The following is a 14,993-nucleotide window of genomic DNA, read 5'->3' on the forward strand; positions in this document are numbered from 1 at the left end:
AGGTAATCAACTATACGTGTTAGATACCTAAATCATATCTATATTCAAAACTTTAAATCCAAATATTGAATTTTAAATAAAAGCTTACATTAGCTTTATTTTTAAATATGTAAATTACTAAAAGATAAGTCACATGGTCAACTTGATCTTAATATACTAGCTACCAACCTTCAACAAAGTACTAGATGTGTTAAACACTTTAGATAGTAATATGTTACTTTTTTAAATGAAATTATTTAGTAATTAAAAAATCAGTCTTAATTTTAAAAACAGCTTAAATGCATGAAATAATGGTAGAGGCGTAGAGCAACCACGACCACAAATCCATGTATCCACGATATAACTCATGCAAATATGGAATTCATAATTTTTTTTATTAAAATAATAATTTCATAATTTTATATGTTTGAACTTACTAAAAAAATTAAGAAATTTAATTTTTAAAATAAGATTTTAATGGATCCATGGGTAGGACAGATTATCCACGGATCCACACTATAATTCTTTTTTATAAATGGATCATGCAAAAAATTTTATGATTTTTCATTGTCTCAAAAAAAAAATCCATATATCCACTTAAAAATGCAAGACATCAAATTTTAGAGGGCATACCATTATATCAATATGTTTGGAGAAACAAAACATGTAATTTTAGTAAAATATATGAATTCGAACAAAAAATCACAAGAAAACAGAACTTTTACTGAATTGCACTTAACCCACATTGAGGAAATAAATCTCAGATTTTGATTCTTTTTGTTACCATTTTTATTTTTATTTTTTTATTTTTTTACAAAGTGGCCGGCTGGCTGCTGTACCCACATTCTCACACTTGTTAGCCTGAGATTCTACCATTTTACCAATGGCCCATAAAATCGGAATTAGTCATGTATTCAATTCAGGTGAAGCGAAAACGTTAATATGATTTGTTTTTGAAGCTACGAGAATCCAATTGGATGGACAAAATGAACATTACCTGGGACTAACATCTATAGTAAATTAATGTACCATTGGAGAGAAAAATTTCAAAATTTTTACTCCTTACAAACAAAAGATAGAAAAATTTTACAATAGAATGGAGCAAAAATGGATGTCAATGGATAGAGTCCACTGACATTTCCCCTCTGAAGCATTGAATTATACATGGCAAGGAGAAGTCAAAGAAACAGCCTTAGTCCAAAGAAGAAAAGCAATCTGCTGACAGCATGAGGTTATCCAAACATCAAAAGGATTCCAATCTGACCAATGAATGAGATAAACGGAAGAAGGCGAAGCTGGAAGAGAACCCATACATATGGCGCTCTGCAGAGACCAGGGAGTGATTACTCAGAACGTGGTAATAAAAATACAAATCCTGAATTCTCACGAATGAGTGGTGGTGGTTCTATGTCAGAGATGTCAATCTGTTCCATTGACTTTGATATGTCATCAACTGAAAATGGTATGCTGCAATATGAATAACATAAGAGGGATCAGCATTAGCCACATCACCAGATTCCCACAAAAAACACAATGAATTTATAGGTCCTATATCTTACCTCGAATCATCATCCAACAAGAAAGAGTTGCTGACAGCATTGTTGGAATCTTCAGTCATCAACACCCTCATGTTGGATATTACCTAATGACACATCCCATAGGAGAAAACAACCAAAGTCAGGCTTTATGTGAGCTATTGCTACTAGGGACTTACAACTTATCATCACCCAGTATGAAAAAGACTGATCAAAACCTAGTTTACGTTACTTGCATCCATTAATAACTTACATCCGAAGACACACTATGTGTTCCATACTTGTCATCCCAGTACATTGTACTAATCCTGTACAGCTGTTGTATGCTAAGTACCTATAGGTAGAGAACAAAAGATGGCTGAGATCCAAGAAAGATGTGTGGGGAGGAAGAAATGTCTCAGAAATTTTGAGAATACATCTCACCGGGCACAGGTCATGGCTTATTTCATCTAATGTTTTCTTTGGTTTTTGATGTATGACCTGAAACAGGCAAAGTAATATATCAAGAATGTTCGTGATATAAATAGGGATTCATTTTAATATCATATATGTTGCTATACTGTAGTAGGGCAGTATAGTAATTGTACTGCTTCTCTTTGTTATGCTAGAAACCAAGAAAACACAAAATAAAATGCAAAACAGAGAACACAGTAGATTTAATGTGGTTTTGCGTTTATGTGATTATGTCCATGGAAGATCCCTGTCAAACTCACTACAATTCAATAGAATATTTCTCTAGCAAACAGACTAGATTTTATTTTGTTGGAGTAGATTCCTCAATGCTTTCCCAATTTGAAAGGGACTATACATATGGTAAAACAAATATCAAAAATACCCCTATGGATGAGGGAATAGGTCCCTGTTCTCAAATCTCAATGTTTTCTCAAAACCCCTGTATTGCTTGTAAATAAAGTCCTACTAATGCAAGCCACCTATTCATCAATCGTAATGAACAAATGAAGGAATAGGAAATTCAGCAACCTATTCCTGTTTCTACCCAAAATACCCTTGTTCTTTCTCATCTCCTCTTATCTCTCATCAATCACCTTACATAATCACTGAAATATGGTTTTCTACTAAGAGAATTTTAGCATTGTTCTAAACTTGGGACCTCTAAAATGTTAGCTTTTCCATGTTTTATATGTTTCACAATCTTTCCTCAGACATGAGATCTCAACTATCTAAGGTGGTGGATCACTTGTCATAGTTTCTCCTGTTCCAAAGGTGTATAGTAAAAATTGTGGCAGAGAAGAAACAATAGACAGGAGGAGAATACCAGGAACCCAATGGCCTGTCTGATATGCTTGAGCTCATCCCAAGCTGAACCTGCATACTGCAATTCTTTTTTTCTTTAATCAAGAAAGTAGGAAAATATGATCAATCAGGGAAATTGATGTTAATCAAATAAACCAACCTCATCAGTTGCTTTATAGCACCAATGTTCTAGTTCAGCCAAACCTGCCTTCACATATTCACCATTGCTAAATGAGCAACACTCTCGCCTTAACAACAGGCTGCAAACAGAATGAGGATACCATCAAAATCGATGTTCATATAGAGTACAAACAGCCTTGAAAGCACAACACAAGCAAATAAATACAAACAAAATACCTGTTAAATAGTTGTACATTGATGAAAGAAAAAATTTGTGTGAAAACCTTACGGACTAAAAAGGGGGGCACCTGAGAACAAGATATGGAAATGGTGTGTAAAAACCTACTTTTCAAAATAAACGATAAAGTTGCATTTAGAGTTTGAAGGATCCACTCAAAAATGTTAGAGAACTTGCAGGTTCAGCCAGTTGGCCAAACATGGCAACCACTTATAATTTGAACATTTGGGAATCACTACAGACTCCAGAGTTGCAGTGGACCATGTCACATAGTAATACCATCCTGTCCAATGGATGGAAATTCAAAACACACACACATGCACACATAAAGAGAAAAACAGAAGTAAGAAATTCCGCTAACATGATTGGCTTTCAATGTGTTCAAGAAATTTCCAAGGCTTTTCACAATTCCTTGCCAGTGAGCAATCAAAGCTTGTTGGGCTGCTGCATTTGCAAGTGAGCGAGATGATCCCTTAACTAAGCTTGCTCTGGAGGTTCTTGGTGCCTGCACCACCCAAGCCATACATAGATATTATGTCCTTAAGGGTCTGAAAACGGTATACAATATTATAGTAACCAAAAGCAGACAAATAACATTTAAGTATGTCAAATTAACAGAAATGGATACCTGGATACATAACCCAAGCAAAGGAGAGATTTCCTTCTTTAGGTTATCTCGAATCATTCCATATATCTTTTCTACATATGCTGTTAGTTGCTGTTTAAAAAGTAAAGCAGGATATTTGGCTTCAACTTGGCGCAAGGTGTCTACTCCACCACTCAACCCACCATTGACAAAAGAAAGATTAACACCTTGTGGAGCCCCTCGAAAACTCTATGGGTACAGTTATTGAAGGTAAATTAGAAGACATGGGCATAAAACCATATTAAACATTAGAAACAAAATGAAACTCCTTTTTACCTGAGTCATCCTTCCGAATAAGGTAGCTGATGATGATCGGCGTCGTTGTGGAGCCATGCCAGCTGCACCACTTGCTTTTAGTGTTCGCTGGAGTAGCAGCAACAAAGTTGATGCATTGGATAACCAATAGGCTAAGACATCATTGTTATCCTGGGTCTTCAATGCATAGATCAAGTGGAAGTTAGAAAAAAAGTTAGTTGTTATGCTTGGAGATAAAAGAAAAAGAATAAAAAGCATAGAAACTAGATGGTTCAAACCTCAATGGCATGACCGATTGTTTGAATTATGCGGTCAAAAACACTGGTGCGCTCAACTTCAAATGATCTCCATTGGAGAAGGCATTTGTATATGATACATGCAGCAATTGGTCTGCTCCCTGAGAAGCCTAGGTGCTGCGCAATACACCTAATGAGCAAGTCTTGGTTCTCTTGCTGTTTCTCATTGAGCGACTTTTGTGGTTTTTCCTCCAACTCTGAATGTTCCCTTGGGGTTTTCGGACTATGAATTTCCTATCATATTCCAGAGATAAACATAAAATATAAAGTCAGAAGCAAAATTTGATAAGAATATGGACAATATAATAATCCTATGAGAGCTTCCACTTACTACAGGTGTCTTAGAATCCCCCGCAATGTGACTAGTATCAACAGTTCTCTGCGAATCATCAGACGTTAAGAACATATGTGAAGTAAAAAATTCTAATAGAGTCAAATAGGTGTTCTGTTAGGAATACCTGGCTAATTGATTTAGAACGTCCTGAAAGAAACTTTGTATTGGCTGCCATGGACAAAGCTTGCTGGCGGAGAACTTGATTTTCCGACTCTAAGTTGGTAAGTTTCTCTTCGAGCCTAAGTGCAAAAGCATAGATATTCTGTTAAATACTCCATATGAAATGGAAGACTTAGTTTGGTCGTTTTCAAATATAAAATATAAATATAAATCCTTAGTAGGTGGCCCTATGGATTATGATTAATTTGTCATACATCATAACAGAAAATCTTGGAATAAACATTCATATCACTGCCACATGGACAGAATAATTACATCTTCAATAAATTAAATATACTTGCTTAAATATTTAATAGCATTTTATACAGATGTAAAAAGCTTAAGATTGCTTCTTCAAGAAACAAAGGAAACATAAGATGTAAAAAGCTTAAGATTGCTTCTTCAAGAAACAAAGGAAACATAAGATGTAAAAACTTATTTTTCAATCTCTACATTGCTCTTAATGGAATTTATATGCATTAAGCAAACTTCTGTGGTTGACAACCAGGATGTTGCTAGAGTTATTCTCTGCTGTTATGTGTTTACTGTTGGTCCTAGGGTGCTGTCAGCACATGTAATTTTCCCTTTTGTTTTCTCATGTTATTATAAATAGAAGACTGGGTGCCGCCAGCCAAGATTTTTGGATCTCAAACAGTTTTCCTTCTTCTCCTCTCTTCCTCCTCTCTTTTCTAGAAGAAAACATGGTATCAGAGCTGGGCGATGGGGATCTTTCTTTCTCTCTGAATCACATTTTTTCACCCAGATTTCTGATTTTTGGATTGTGAAAACAAAAACCCTAATCGGACTGGTTAGAACACTCATCCTCTGCTTTTTCTGGGTTCTTGCTTAGTCATAACACCATGGAAACCCTAGTTGGTGACAGCCAATGCTGGAAGGCTGCTTTTCTGGTGTGTACCTTCGTACAGGTACTGTACAGGGGTTGTGTGATTCCCTTTGTCACAGATATGTGCTGTGTTTACTTGGCATATGTGGTGTGTGGTCCAATGGTGATTAGGACTTAATTTCTTGGACTATCTAATTGCTGTCAGTGGAGTTTCAGAAGTGTTTTTTCATTTAGAAAGCAGAATTGTTTGGTGTTCTGTGCCCTACTTGTGATTGTGAGTGGTAGTAATTGAGTGGGGACAAATTTTTGTGCACCAGTGGTTCCTTTTTGATCTGTAGAACCATTCTTTCATGGGAATTGATAATTTTGCTTCATCTGGGGTTACATCAACCCGTGGTATAGCTAGTATGGGAGTTGAAAATATGATTTTCCCTATGCCAATTACCCCTCTAAAGGCTTGAACTATATGGAATGGGCTAAAGGTGTAAAACTTTATATTACAACTAAGGGAAAGGCTGGTTACATAAATGGGAGAGTAAAAGAACCTAAGAGTGGGACAACTGAACATGATAGGTGGGATCAGGAGAACAATATGGTGATGTCATGGCTTCTTGTAGCCATGGAACCTGATGTGAAGAGGAATTTTATGTGGACAGAGACTGCTAGTGAAATATGGGAACAAGCCAAAACCACCTACTCTGAAAAAAGGCACTATGCTGAGATTTATCAGTTATAGGCTGAATCCTCAACCTGTAAATAGGGTGACCTTAGTTTGTTGGCATATTATTCAGCCTTTACTTCGGTATGGAAGGAGTTGGACTACCATTAGGCTATAGAGTGGAAACATGATGATTACGCTAAAGCCTATAAGAAGTTGGTTTCTCAGCAGTTGGCTTTTGTTTTTCTGTTGGGACAAAACCCAGTGTATGAACCTCTCAAAGTTCAGATTTTGGGTAGTAGAGAGTTGCCTTCAATTCAAGAAGTGTATGCCCTAGTTCATTCTGAGGAAAGTAGTTGGAGTGTGATGGTTACAACTGAGGGAGGGCAAAAAGTGGTTTTAGTTGCAATGGGTGGTAATAATGTGGGAAAGAAGAGTGATACCAAGAAAGTTGATGACAAGGACAAGTTGTGGGGTACTCATTGCCGGTGTTCAAGACATACACGTGACACATGCTAGGAACTCATAGAGAAGCCGAAGTGGGCTATAAAGAACCAAGAACAGGGTAAGGTGTAGGGACAAAAGAAGTATAATGCAACAAATACGACATATGGCAACACATGCTAGGAGATCATTCACTTAGGGGCCTCTAACGACATGACAAGCCAAATCTTTTCTAGTTTTATAGCCTTTTGTCAGGGAGGGATAAATATCCCTTCCCCATGGCCTTAACCTGAATAATGTGTTGCATGTACCTAAACTCCCCACCAATTTTCTTTCCATTAATAGTATCACGAACTCTAAACTGTAGTGTAACCTTTTTTCCTGGTTCATGTGTCTTTCAGGATCTAACTTCTAGGAAGACAATTGGTAAAGGAAGCTTAGTAGATGGTATGGGACAATGATAGAGGAAGCTTAGTAGATGGTCTCTACACTCTCAACAACAAGGCTGGTTTCTTGATGTCATCCTTAGAGTCGCATAGTCAATCGAATATGAGTCAAATTTTTTTTGTGGCATAATCATTTGGGTCATGTGTCATTTGAAATATTGAAGTCTTTGTTTCCTTTTTTTATTTAAATCATGTTTAGTGTCAGATTTCCAATGTCAAACATGTTAGTTGAGCAAGCAATGTAGAACAATTTTTCATTCAAGTAATAAAAGATCAAGTTTCCCTTCCACATTGTGTATTCTGATGTCTGGGACCTACTACTATAACTTCAGAGGGCAGGTATAAGTACTTTATCACACTGATTGATGATTTTTCTCGTTATACGTGGGTATTTCTTGTTACACAATTTCATGCTAAGGTCTAGATTTTCAATTAGACAATGCAAAAGAATATTTCCATGGTAAGATTAATAAATTTTTTGCTTCCCATGGATCACTTCATAGGAGCTCATGCGTGAGAACACCACAACAAAATGGTGTTGCAAAGAAAGAAAGAGCACACCTTGAAATAGCACGAGGGGTGATGTTACACATGAATGTACCAAAACGTTTTTGGGCAGATGTTGTACTTGCTGCTACATGTCATCAATAGCATGCCCTCCATAGTATTGAACTACAAGGCCCCCCATCAGTTATTGTCGTGCTTTTGTTCATGATTTGTCTCCTTGTGCTAAGTTAGACCCTTGGTCTATTCCATGTATCTTTTCCTAGGGTATCCCTCCTCTCGAAAGGGTTATTGGTGCTTTGATCCCATTGGTTGTAAGTATTGTCTCTATGGATGTCTCCTTTTTGAGTATGAACCATTCTTCTCTACTTCTCTTTAGGGAGAGAGTTGCATAGAGGAGGATAAGCAGGTTCATCAAGTCTCTCTTCCTTTTATTCCAGATCCTGCTCCTTTTCATGTCTTCCAAATGAGCCAAGCACCCTTGTTCCAATTGGTTCCCCGGTTCCCATTTTAGTTGTGGAGGATCTTGACATCTTGATTGCTCAAAGAAAGGGAGTCAGGTCATGTACTACCAAACGCCCCATTACCCATTGTGTATCCTATGACCATATTTTTCCCTCTTACTGTGCCTTCCTATCTACCGTTGAGAGAAGTCCCATACCTAGAAATGTGGCAGAGGCCTTAACTTACCCTGAATGGACATATGCTGTGAAGGAGGAGATTAATGTCCTTCATAAGAATCACACTTAGGAGTTGGTGGATCTTCCAAAGGGGAAAGACCTAGTAAGGTGTAAGTGGGTGTTTATAGTGAAACACAAGGCAGATGTGATAGTAGAAAGGTACAAAGCAAAGTTGGTAGCAAAGGGGTACACTCAAGTCTATGGTGTTGACTATGATGGGGCGTTTGCTCTAGTAGCAATTAGCAAAGACGAACTTAGTTCGAGTCCTTCTATCATTGGCTGCAAACATGGTTTAAAATGTCCCTAACTTCCCTAATATTTCCATTTCGGTGGGTAGCAACACGAAATTTTACTAAAATCGACATTTCCCCAATGAACACTACCAACACTATGTGGAGTACAAGAGGTAGTTTCCATGAAATATTTTCATTTCCACTTCCATTGGTAGCAACATGAAACTTTACTAGAATTGACATGTTCCCCAGTAAACACTACCAATACTATGTGGAGTACAAGAGATAATATTATAGCATAAATTGGTGACAATATTGTAGGTATTGTGAAGTAACAAGTTATTGTCCACCTAACTTGTATGCTTACCACTTTGAGCTAACTCAATATTCATTATTAGTTTTTGTTTGTGTAAGAGATTATTCCATTGATCTATTACAACCGTTTACATTTTCTCAGAGTTTAGATTTTGCTTTAACTCATTCTATCATGAAGCTCTGAATCTTATGGTTTACAAGGCAACTTAGAACGTATTCTTTTGTCTATAACCTTAGTTTCTTAGCTTTGTTTGATGATTTGGAATAAGATAATAATTTACAAAGGTGTGCTTATGCTTCTTTTATTATTTCATAAAATACCCTTCTATATTTTGCATATTTTACAATGTTTCCATCATATCTATAATTTTTACAATATTTCCATACGATATTTCTGACATGTTTCTTATATTTGGATGACTGACATTTCCACCAACATTGACATTTCAAACCTTGCCAGCAAACCTTGAAAATGCTTTTTTAAATGGTGATTTGGAAGAGGTGTATATGGTTCAGACACCAGGCTTCTGTGCCGAAGTGAAAATAAGGTATGCTAGTTAAGAAAGTCTCTCTACGGCTTAAAACAATCTCCCAGAGCATGGTTCAATGGGTTTCATATGGCAGTTCAGCAAGTAGGGTTAAACAATGTCAGTCTGATCACACTCTCTTTGTTAAGAGGTGTTAGGAACATGTTGCAATGTTGATAGTGTATGTGGATGACATCATCATTACAAGGAACTGGAGATATGAAATACAAAAGTTGAAGGAAGTACTTTCTTGGCATTAAGGTTGCCTGCTCAAAAAGGGGCATCTTCATCTCTCAAAGGAAGTACATCCTTGATCTGTTACAAGACACAGGTTAGCTAGGTGCAAAGCCAGTGGATACTCCTATGGATGTTGACCATAAACTGGGTGATTGTGATGGTGAACCTCTGAAAGATGTAAGATAGTTTCAAAGACTAGTGGGAAGGTTGCTTTATTTGTTTATGACATGCCTGGACATTGCTTATTTAGTTGGGGTCCTAAACCAATTCATGTATTCCCCTAAGAAACCACATATGGAGGTTGTTGAGAGAATTCTCAGGTATTTAAAGAAGTATCCAGTACTAGTTTGCTATTCAGTAAACATAACCATCTAAAAGTGGAAGTCTATACAGATGTTGATTGGACATGCGCTGTGGATGATAGAAAATCCACAAGTCGGTACTACACGTTTGTGGGAAGAAATCTAGTGACATGGAGAAGTAAAAAACAAAGTGTAGTTGCAAGGTCAAGTGTCGAAGCTGAGTATAGAGCTATGGCACATGGGGTGGCTGAAGCACTTTGGTTGAAAAATCTACTTGGGGAGCTTGGGGTCACTGTTCACAGCCCTATGCCCCTCTACTATGATAATAAGGCAGCCATAAAAATTGCTAGTAAGCCTGTCCTACACGATAGGACAAAGCACATTGAAGTGGACAGGCACTTCATAAGAGAAAAGCTGGAAAATGGTGAAATCTGTACTCCTTATGTCAACTCCAAGGAGCAACTGGCTGATGTTCTCACAAAAGGACTTCCGTACTTGCGGCACAAATGAACTATGTGACAATTTGAGCATGATAGACATATTCAGCCCAAATTGTCACATAGTTCATTTGTGTGCCACTAGTGGAGTGTGCCACCAGTGGTATTTATGTAATTTTCCCTTTTATTTTCTCATATTATTATAAATAGAAGACTGGGAACTGCCAGCCCAGATTTTTGGCTCCCAAACCGTTTTTTTTCTTCTTTTCTCTCCTCTTCTCCTCTCTCTTCTCTTTTCATCTCTTCCTCCTCTTTCTTTTCTAGAAGAAAACACAGGACTCAAGAAATTTGTTTCTATGCTTACTATAACCTGATGGTCCTGATCCACATGCAGTTTGAGTGTTTGACATGTAACCACAGCAGGATAATAAGGGATATATTCGCTGAGGCATATGGCTGTTGCAAGTCAGTGACAAATTTTTTATCGCCTTAAGTGAAGATCAAAAAATTGTTTTCTGTTTCCTGCATTTCCTTGAGGTAAGTGAAGCACAATCGTAACATATACCAGATATTGTCTAATAATCTAATTAGTCCACAATTGCAGAACCAAATTACTCCATCACAGAAGTACAAAATTGAAAAGTTCTTTTTGGTATGTGTTGAAATATGTGTTATAATTTCAGTATTGGTTTTATTTAAGTTTGAGGAGTCTATTTTTATATTTCCTCTTATAAGGTAGTCTTGGGAAGATCTTAGTTTTTTTCTCATCTCTTAACTGGGAGGGTTTCATGGGTGTTTTATTGCCTTTATAGGGAGTACATGACGAGGGGTATACCGATAATTTCTATTTGTATCATGAAGTGAAATAAATAATAGAAAGAGTCTCATGCCTCATGCTTTTCTCTTTTCCCTCTACCTGTGTTCTATTTTATCTCTTCTTCCTCCTCCCTTCTCTCTTAAACCCACACTTTCACAAGGAAGATAAACAGGTTGATATTGAAGCACAAGGACATTTTCATGTGTGCTCTTGGGTGAAACTTCTATAGTTCTAGGATCAATGAACTACATGGAGAATTGAAAAGGCTGATCAGTTTGTTTTAGATTGCCTGGATTTTAGAGGATTTTTGGAGACTAGATTGAAGATTATTTTGCTTCCCATGAGCAAGTCTTGGAGTTTTCCCCAAAAATCAAGAAAAGTTGAAGATTTAGTGGATGATTTATTTAGACCATATAGGGAAGTTTCCACAAAAAACGAAACAAAAGAAAAGAAATAAAGGAGTAGTATCAACTATAAGCAGACAATTGTGTATGTGTATAATTTTTTGAACACCAGACTGGACATCAAACTAGAAAGGAGTCCAGTTCCCTTTCTATGCAACTGGTTGGTTCAATCTGAAAACCTTAGGAGCTAGCTAGATTTCATTGAAATATATTGGTTTCTATTCCAGTTATACCTGGTTTCTTGAAACACCAATTCTGCAGCAATGTTTATATAGTAAGTTATGGAAGATGATATGTCAATTGTATAAACATATTTAGTTGATTAGTTATAATTTTCCTTCTTTGTTTGTGCAATAATTGTAATTTCAACCAGACACTAAATACTAGATCACTCCCCCTGACACTCATTACTCACCACATATCATTTTAAGGAGAATCTCCACATTCTTTTCAAATTTCAAGACCAATATTTATTGTGTATCTGAAAAAATACACATCCTTGCAGTATCCTTGCATATATACCAACTAGAGATTCCAGTCCCATTTATAACTCTAGTTTGTAAAGTTTAACAATTGGCCAAGTAAACCTTCTAGTAGGCGATCAAGACTACAATCAGCCTTGAATCCTAATGGATTTTAGATTAGAAAAGGTAGAGGAAAAGCAAGAAAAAGAAGAAAAGAGAGGAGAAGAACAGGAGAACACAAAGGTTTGAAAGGAGGGACAGATTCACCAATTGATCTGCCGCCACCACTCTCTTAGTATTTATAGGTTATGTTCAATACATAGAGGAAATGACAGATCTACCCTTAATACTTACATGACAAATAAAGCAAATAACAAACTGAAATAACAAGTTGACCACCAACTAACACTAACATGACTGAAACAAATAATTGCACATACTGTCCTACGAACACAGTGGGGACCACAGCTGTGGGGCCCACGTCAGTGTTCTCTACACTCCCCTTCAAGTTGGGATTAGATATTTATCATTCCCAACTTGGATAGGTCTGCCTCTAACTTCTTCCTTGGTACAACCTTGGTTAGGATATTTGCGAGCTGCATGTTGGATGTGATATACGGGAGACACACTTCCTGTGATGAGACCCTCTCTCGGACAAAATGTCAATCAACTTCGATATTCTTAGTTCTATCATGCTGCACCGGATTGTGAGCTATATTAATAGCCGCCTGATTATCACAATACAACATCAAGGGCTTCTCATAATCAATACCCAACTCTTCAAGTAGCGATCTCAGCCATAGGATTTCAGCCACTCCGTTAGCCATTGACATGTATTCAGCTTCGGCACTAGAGTGGGAAACAACACTTTGTTTCTTACTCCTCCAAGAGACAAGGTTACCTCCCACAAGGGCACAATATCCAGAGGTCGACCTCCTGTCATCAGCACTCCCAGCCTAATCAGCATCTGTATAGACCTCCACCTTCATGTGATTATCATTCTTGAACAGTATACCCCTACCCAGGCATCTCTTCAAGTATGCTAATATTCTCTCTGCCGCAAGAAGATGAGTAGTTCTAGGGGAATGCATGTACTGTCTGACAACACTAACTGCATAATTGATATCTGGCCGAGTGAGGCAGAGATATAGGAGCTTTCCAACCAATCGTTGGAACATAACTTTGTCTTCAAGAGGCTCCCCGCCCTCTGCACTGATCTTGTGATTCTGTTCAATGGGTGTATCAGCAGGCTTGACACCTAACTTTCCAGTTTCCGCCAACAGATCTAGAACATATTTTCTCTAAGAGATAAAGATCCCTTGTTTAGATCTAGAAACATCAATACCCAAAAAGTACCATAGTGCACCAAGATCTTTCACCTCAAACTCTTGATGAAGGAGCTGTTTGAGGGACTCAATCTCACTACTATTATTTCCTATCACTACAATATCATCCACATATACAACAAGCAGGGTCAAAGAGGGGTCCACCCTTTTAATGAACAGTGTATGATCTGACTGGGCCTGTACATAACCGAATTTTCCAAGGGCTAGTCTGAATCTATCAAACCAAGCTCTAGGTGACTGCTTTAATCCATATAATGCCTTATTCAGTTGGAAAACCTTCTTACCTGTCTCTGTATCATAGAATCCAAGAGGCAACTGCATGTAGACCTCTTCTTGTAAGTCCCCATTCAGAAAAGCATTTTTAACATCCATCTAAAACAAGGGCCAAGAATAACTTGCTGCAAGGGATAATAGAACTCGGATGGTGGTCATCTTGGCTACCGGAGCAAAGGTCTCTAAGTAGTCTATACCATAAGTCTGGGTGGACCTCTTTGCAACCAGACGGGCTTTGTACATTTCAATGGAGCCATCAACATTATGCTTCACAGTAAATACCCATCTACATCCAACTGGCTTCTTTCCTTTGGATAGGTCAACTAGCTCCCAAGTGTTATTTTTCAACAGGGCATCCATTTCAACTTGCATTGCATCTTTCCACTCTAGAACTGATAAGGCTTTTTGCACTGTTCTGGGAATAGGGACATTGGCAATGAAGTGAGATAGGACCTGTAAGAGGGAGATAGGCAACCATAGGATAAAAACTGGGAAATGCAGTGAGCTGTAGATGTGGTGCAATGTCGTTTCCCTTTACAAACGGCAATAGGGAGGTCAAGGTCATCTATAGGAGGGGAAGTGGCAACAGTGGAAGGAGTCTCAGTGGGCCTTGGGACTGTAATACCTGGATCTGGAGCCGTAGAAAGAACTAGAGCTAGCCTGGACTACCGATGACCGGGATCAACCTGCCTGCATCGCCTATGATAGACTTTCAACTCCTGACCCCTTTGACTACCCTCACCATTACAGCCTTCATCATCACCCAATGGAATAGGTAAAGGAACAACCTCAGATGTGTTCACCCCACTCTCACTGAGCTCCCCCTGAGGAAAAAGACCCAAATCCCCACTCTCATTGCTCTCCCCCTGAGGAGAAACCCTAGGATAATAGGGTGTCTCCTCAAAGAAGGTGACATCCATGGAGACAAACTTCCTCCCGGAAACAGGATCATAGCAGCAATAACCCTTTTGAGTTTGTGCATAACAGAGTGCCTTTTGTGCTTGACGAGGATGCTGAATCAGTATTCACAACCACATGAGCATTACGCTTCTTATTTCTCAGTTTTGCTGGGACCAAATGGGGGTGCAGCTTCCAACAAGTATCTTTTGTATGCTTGGGTTTCTTGCAATGTTCACATACCAGATCCCGTTTGTCTTCCTTCTTCTTGTCCCTTTCTGTATCCCCCCTTAGGTTTAACAGCTGCCACGACTGGGGAAAAGGGCTGAGGTTGCATCATAACTTTTCT

At 38.0% G+C, this 14,993-nt stretch overlaps 1 protein-coding gene across 1 annotated transcript in view; it reads right to left on the reverse strand.

Annotated features, from left to right (window-relative positions):
* Positions 1 to 952: 952 nt before the first annotated feature.
* Positions 953 to 14,993, reverse strand: part of LOC148878896 (myosin-9-like) — a 41,445-nt gene continuing 27,404 nt past the window's right edge. Inside the window, exons 26-38 of the mRNA XM_088960274.1 lie at positions 4,782 to 4,896; positions 4,655 to 4,702; positions 4,306 to 4,557; positions 4,049 to 4,204; positions 3,755 to 3,961; positions 3,488 to 3,631; positions 3,126 to 3,196; positions 2,929 to 3,028; positions 2,791 to 2,847; positions 1,938 to 1,994; positions 1,768 to 1,848; positions 1,539 to 1,621; positions 953 to 1,446 (exon numbers count right to left, since the gene is read on the reverse strand). Of these exons, the coding sequence (XP_088816400.1) occupies positions 1,323 to 1,446; positions 1,539 to 1,621; positions 1,768 to 1,848; positions 1,938 to 1,994; positions 2,791 to 2,847; positions 2,929 to 3,028; positions 3,126 to 3,196; positions 3,488 to 3,631; positions 3,755 to 3,961; positions 4,049 to 4,204; positions 4,306 to 4,557; positions 4,655 to 4,702; positions 4,782 to 4,896 (1,495 nt within the window). The 3' untranslated portion in view covers positions 953 to 1,322. The remainder of the gene's footprint in view (positions 1,447 to 1,538; positions 1,622 to 1,767; positions 1,849 to 1,937; positions 1,995 to 2,790; positions 2,848 to 2,928; positions 3,029 to 3,125; positions 3,197 to 3,487; positions 3,632 to 3,754; positions 3,962 to 4,048; positions 4,205 to 4,305; positions 4,558 to 4,654; positions 4,703 to 4,781; positions 4,897 to 14,993) is intronic.

This window comes from Nelumbo lutea, chromosome 1, assembly GCF_056320005.1.
Source record: "Nelumbo lutea isolate HS-2025 chromosome 1, American lotus-T2T, whole genome shotgun sequence".
Lineage (NCBI taxonomy): Eukaryota > Viridiplantae > Streptophyta > Magnoliopsida > Proteales > Nelumbonaceae > Nelumbo > Nelumbo lutea.